Source organism: Bidens hawaiensis, unplaced genomic scaffold, assembly GCF_021521415.1.
Source record: "Bidens hawaiensis isolate Kalapana, Puna unplaced genomic scaffold, B.hawaiensis_p1.1 tig00041121_1, whole genome shotgun sequence".
NCBI classification, from domain to species: domain Eukaryota; kingdom Viridiplantae; phylum Streptophyta; class Magnoliopsida; order Asterales; family Asteraceae; genus Bidens; species Bidens hawaiensis.
In genome coordinates this window covers 13,732-20,159 of record NW_027505694.1, presented here as the reverse complement: position 1 = coordinate 20,159, position 6,428 = coordinate 13,732, and the positions used below count along the sequence as shown (strand labels likewise).

The window sequence follows — 6,428 nt, the reverse complement described above, 5'->3', positions numbered from 1 at the left end:
AATTGGCCGTGTATTAGCAGATGATATATATAGGTTCGCGATGCGTTGCTACTAGAAATCAAGATATTGGGGTTGGAGTTGTCAATAGATTCATAACTTTTAGCACACAAACAACCTCTATTCGAACCTCTTTGTTTGTAGGAGTGTATCTTGGATTTGTCAATTATGTTATGAACGAAGTCCGGCTCATGACGACCTGGTCGAATTGGGAGAAGCTGTAGGTATTATTGCAGGTCAATATATTGGAGAACCGGGCACTCAATTAACACTAAGAACTTTTCATACTAGCGGAGTATTCAAATAGGGTAGGGTACTGCAGAACATGTGCGAGCCCCTCTAATGGAAAAATCAAATTCAATGAGGATTTGGTTCATCTGGCACGTACACGTCATGGATATCCTGCTTTTCTATGTCTCGAGCTCGATACGCGAAACTCGCGATAAGGCTTGTTTATTAAACAAGCTTACTTTTAGGCTTGGTTAAGCTCAACTCGATCTAACTTTTATACGATCCTATCTTGAGTTGATGGGCTTGTTTCCATCCCATCACGCGTTCTAATGATTTAGTAAAAAATATCTAGTTTTGGGATTAGAATTGTAATTACTCGTTAAAACTAAACAGAGTTAAAAAAGAAAAAAAAGGGGACAAAAAGTAAATACATAATAATAGCGTTGTCGGAATCACAGAGCAGAAGCAATGGACGGAGGAACGCAACCGCAACGGCCACCGGCTGACCCACAAGGAAATGGAGCCATTCTCACCGTCCTATTTGCTTTCATTTTTATCTTCTCCATGGTATATATCATAACCATCACAATTCATATTCATACACAACCGCTTACATCTCTATCTCTATATTATTAATTATTTGGGCTTTTAGTTTATGTACGTACGTAATGTTCAGTTTTACAAACTCATAACTGGAGGTCCTACGGTTTGGATCTCATACAAGTTGATTTAACTTCTGAATATAATATAATCATCAATTAGGTATATCAGAATCACATACGTTCATACTCATTTTGAATTCTAGGGTTACCTCAAGGTTGTATGTATATACCATAGGCAGATACATTTAGGGGGCGGAAACTCTTGTCAAGACCTGGACGGCTGTCAAAACATGTCAAACAACACACTAATCACGAACATGACACGATAGCTAATTGCGTCATTTTTCCATACACAAAAACGAACCACAGGCTACCACGTTAAGACCTCCAAATGACAAACTTAAAGACACAATGAATGATACATGTTTAATGAAACAAAAAGTTTCAAAATGAGCATAAAAGTCTTAATTAATGCACAACTCATAAACATATTTAAAACAAAAAAACAACGAATCCATAACATAATTGAAACAAAAAACCATAGAGGAAAATCATAACATCCATTGAAAATATAATATTGGGTTCTAAACTGGCAGCAGTGAGACGCCGTATGTAAGTACAATATTAGTTTTACGACTTTAGGGGTGTGTATTAATATTTTTTAAATTAAAGTTCTACAGGTTATGGCACGAAATCTCGAATTTAAACATGTCTTAAACAGGTTGACTTGTTTAAGACATGAAACCTATTAAGCTCAACCCAAACCTGATAAAAACCCTTGTCATGTCATGTATTAGGTTTGTATCTGAAATTGCAAGCCCTACCCGGAAAATAATTAAAAAAAAAGGTTTTGGGTTGACTAACATGACCTGTTTGAAAAATGGGTTGGGTTCGGCGTATAAAAACGGGTTGACCCCTTTAAGTAATCAAAATTAAACTATAATTAGATTTTTGATTTTGTTTCTGTTTTTTTTCCGTTTTCTATTTTCTGAATATACTCTTGCAATTTCAAATCAATTTTCATGATTTTAATTATTTTTTAAAATAAAAGAAAATCATATACTCATTTTCTCTACCGAATTTAAATTATATGTATTTTATTTATAAAAAATCTTTTAAATTTTTGGTTAATGGGTCGTTATCAGGTCGACCCGAATTTTGTGTGTGCAGGTTAGGGTTGAATTCTTTGACACGAATAATAATATGGGTTCGATTCGGGTTGCACATTTCAACCCGCCAACCCGCAATCCGTCAACCCGCCAACCCGACACGACTGACACATCATACATTATTGTTGTTGTTATTATTATTATTTCAAATGTCTTTTTGGATCTTGTATCTACAGGTTGTGATTCCATCTTCATCACCAAACTTTAAGAACAGCTTAACAATCCTGCATCAAGTTCCCGAAGGTCACGTTGGGGTTTACTGGATAGGGGGCGCTCTTCAGAAGACAACTACAACTCCAGGTCAGTTAGTAATACTTGTTACATGATACCGTTTCATACTTTCATATAATGAACATTTGGTACATGTTTTAATTTTAGGTTTTCATCTGAAATTACCTTTAATAACACATTATGAGCCTGTTCAAGTGACCCTTCAGACAGATCTCGTAAGCATTTCTTAAATATGTTCAAGAACAGATGAATTTGGTTCTTAATGATAATTGGTAATATGCAGGTGAGGGATATCCCTTGTGGGACAAAAGGAGGCGTTATGATTAACTTTGACAGAATAGAGGTAAACATTTATATACCGTAGTACTGATCACACGAATGATTTATGATTTTAAAATCACGATCCTTCATATATATAGGTTGTTAATCGTCTAAAAAAGGAAGCTGTTTATGAAACCCTGCTCAATTATGGTGTCGAGTATGACCATACATGGATATATGACAAAATCCATCACGAGATCAACCAATTCTGTAGTGTTCACTCCCTTCAAGATGTTTATATTGACAAGTTTGATCAGGTATAGAGTAAAACCAGCTTTTATATCTTGTCTTTTGAATTAAGTGCTTAAAGTTAACTCATAGTCTATAAGTAGAGGATGTGCTATGCATATATACCTTCGTATCATATTCATGAACTCTAATCTAAAGACGCATATTGTATTTTAATTATTACATTCATGCAGGCTTGTAAACGAACCAAACGAACACGAACATAGCATTTTGTGTTCGTTCGTTTACATAAATCGAATAAACAATCGAACATGAATGACTAAACGGACATGGCTTTATTGTACGCTTATGTATGTTCAATAATAGTATAAACGATTGGTTCACGAACGTTAACAAACGAACATAACTGAACATAGATGAGAGGACATAACGTAGATAAAAACCAATTAAATGTAAATGTGAACAACAATGTGTTGGGCCTAAAAAGTTAACGAATATATTAACAAACGAACTTAAACAACGTTCACGAACATAAATGAATGAACGAGACGTTTGTTCATGTTCGTTCGTTTATTAAACAACTGAACATAAACGAACTTCCCACCGAACGGTTCACAGAGCGCCTGTTCGTTTACAGGCCTACATACATATAATGCGACAGATGTTGTATTACAAGTATCATGTTTATAATAATATTAGTTTCATATGCGCCCTACTTTCTTTGCTTGTATAAAGGGCAAAAAGTGTAAAATTTCAGATTGATGAAACAATGAAAGACGCTCTTCAAGCTGACTGTACACGTTATGCATCAGGCATTGAGATCTTCAATGTCCGTGTCACCAAGCCTAGTATCCCAGAGAGCGTAAGGCGAAATTTTGAACAAATGGAAGAAGAACGCACCAATGTATGACTTTTTCTCTTTGACCACTTGTCAGTTGTCCAGAATACCCACCCTTAAAACAACAAAAATGTGCATATATAGGTGTTGGTATCAATGGAAAGACAGAGGGTTGCTGAGAAAGAAGCAGAGACACAAAAAAAGATTGCAATTACAGAAGCTGAGAAGAATGCTTATGTCAGCAAGATTGTTATGGGACAGAAGCTAATGGAAAAAGAAAGTTTACGTATGCAAGAAGAAATTTCTAATGCAACGTATATTGCCAGAGAAAAGAGTTTGGCTGATGCTAAATACTACCAGTGAGTTTATCTTGTTATATTGTATGATTTCAAATAGAGAAAATTGCACAAGTGGTCCCTGTGCTTTGACCATATTGCAGTTGAGCTCTTAAAAGTTGCAAACTTTGTCAAAACATTTGTGAGAGGGTCGCACGTTTAGTCCCCATCGTTAATCCTAATTAGGTCTTAGGGTTGGTATATTTGTCATTTTTACATGTTCTCTCTTATTTATTGTTTAAAATATATATTTAATGTGCAACCCTCTCTCACATGTTTGGACTAACTTTGAAGTATTTAAAAGCTGGGGCTAGACTTTCAATATGGTCAACATACAAGGGCCATTTGTGTAGTTTTCTCTTTTGAATATTAATAACTGATTAACTGAAAGTGTTTTAAGTTAGCAAGATTCTTTCTTTTTGAATCTAGGACCATGAAAGAGGCTGAAGCAAATCAGTTGAAGCTCACACCCCAGTTTCTGGAGCTTAAGTTTATCGAGGCGATTTCCAACAACACCAAAATGTTCTTCGGGAACAAGGTTATCATCACGTTAATAATGTTTCTGACATGAGATCACCTAACATGAAATTCGCGGGTTTGGGTTTGGTATAAACGGGTCCTCATATGGTCAACCCAGTTTGTGAGTTGACCCGTTTAACCCATATATTTTATATTTTATTTTATTTTATTTTATTTTAAATGTGTTTTATGTAATAAACTAAATGGGATGGGTATCTTTTGCCAAAATTTAAAACTAAAAAGAAATTGATGTATGATTTTATAATCAAAATGTCATGGTTTTATATAAATTGGCATTTTTTGTTGTGAAATTATATTTTCGAAGTATTAATGTGTAAAAAATAAAAGTTGATATCTTCGGGTCAAATGGGTTGTGTTCGGGTCAACATGTGAATATACATGTCTTATGCAGGTTCACGTGTTTGACATGATTTTTAGGTTTGGGTGCTGTTTAGGTTGGACCCGTCAACCCGCGAACACGACCTGTTTAACACTCAATACGTTACAGATAACTGGGCAGTTTGATTTTAAATGATAAATCGCTTGGTGACATATTTGTGTGTTGGTAACAGTCGAAGTTAGGGTATGAATTTCTGACACTGAACACAAAATTCATGGGTTTAGTTTATTTAAACAGAGGTCAGTTTCTGGTCGAACCAGCGAACTTGTTTAGCTATGTGTTGTGTTTGAGTCGACCTGGTAGGCTCATGGGTTGACTCGTTTATTTTTAAAAATACTTTAAAAAATATCTTTTATGTTGTAACTTAAACTTTAAAAGGTTATTTATGCCAAAATTTAAAAGACAAGAAAATGAAAATAATGTTTTATAGTTTAAACATACAGTTATTTTATACGCATTTGTATTTTTCCCCTAAATTTGTAATTTTAGTGTGTTACTTTATAATATTATTTATGTAAACCATGCAGATACCGAATATGGTTTTGGATCAAAGGCTACTTGGGAACTATTTGCAAGAGTTGGAAGGTCAAAGGAACTTAGAATCATAGGTAACATTTTGTTAATCATGCTGCTAGTTATTACTTTAAAGGTTTGGAATCAAACTCAACTTTCTAACCGGGTTTCTTTTGTTGAAATCAAACAGTATGAATATCGTGATTATAAATTCATTGATCCGTTCATGTGGTATATAAAGAATTATCGATGTCATTAGAGCACCTACAACAGTTGGTTTAAAAAAAGCTGCAACATAGCTATCCAAAACCCACGAAAGTGCCCCTCGCCCAATTCTCAAAACCAGTCAAGAACACTGTGTGTTAGGCTATATTGATCTGTTGGTGTGACCTAACCTAACATGTTTTGACTTTTGTACATCAATCAATTTACTCTAGTAGTTATTTAACGTTAATGTCTAAATGAAATCTTAGTATTGAATTATAGATAGCTTAGTGAATGTGTTTCCAGTGAACTTACTACAATAAGGAGGAATATGTGAAAAGGGAAAATGTGCCTAAGCAATTTGAATGAGCTAGTTAGGCACTCAATTGGTTGTACATTTTAACATAATGTGGTGTCACCTGCAAAACATAAATGAAGTCTCATTTGTAATTCTAAGATTTTTTATGACATTTTTTAATATTTGTTGGGAAATTTCAATATTTTTTAACGATCAAAAGTTATTAAAAAATAATTCTACCTATAAAGAACACGAAACAATCAAACTACATGCAATCGAGGCTTTTGCAGTTAACTAGGGGTGTAACAGAGGCAAGCTAGCCTCGAACTCAATCTCGGTTCGTTTCGAGCTCAAAAACCAATTAAGTTACTTTCCTTGTTATAAATTATAGGGGTATTGTTTTTTAATACTCTCAACTTTCACTCATTGGATGATATCATTTGTCTCTCACCACTCCCAACTTGTAACATGTTTTCTTCTGTCACTCCCGAACTTAACGAACCCTAACCCCGTTAGTTTTTTTACTGACGTGGTACGTTTTTGCTGATTTGGCATTCATACGTGGCATTTTTATACACATG

General features: G+C 34.5%; 1 protein-coding gene across 1 annotated transcript; it reads left to right on the top strand.

Annotated features, from left to right (window-relative positions):
• Nucleotides 1-662: 662 nt before the first annotated feature.
• Nucleotides 663-5,803, top strand: LOC143614803 (uncharacterized). Its single transcript, XM_077088130.1, has 9 exons — nucleotides 663-795; nucleotides 2,176-2,299; nucleotides 2,378-2,445; nucleotides 2,514-2,573; nucleotides 2,650-2,808; nucleotides 3,498-3,644; nucleotides 3,723-3,937; nucleotides 4,343-4,451; nucleotides 5,360-5,803. Exons 1-9 carry the CDS (start codon nucleotides 697-699, stop codon nucleotides 5,438-5,440), a joined length of 1,062 nt encoding a protein of 353 aa, XP_076944245.1. The 5' UTR covers nucleotides 663-696; the 3' UTR covers nucleotides 5,441-5,803.
• Nucleotides 5,804-6,428: the final 625 nt, after the last annotated feature.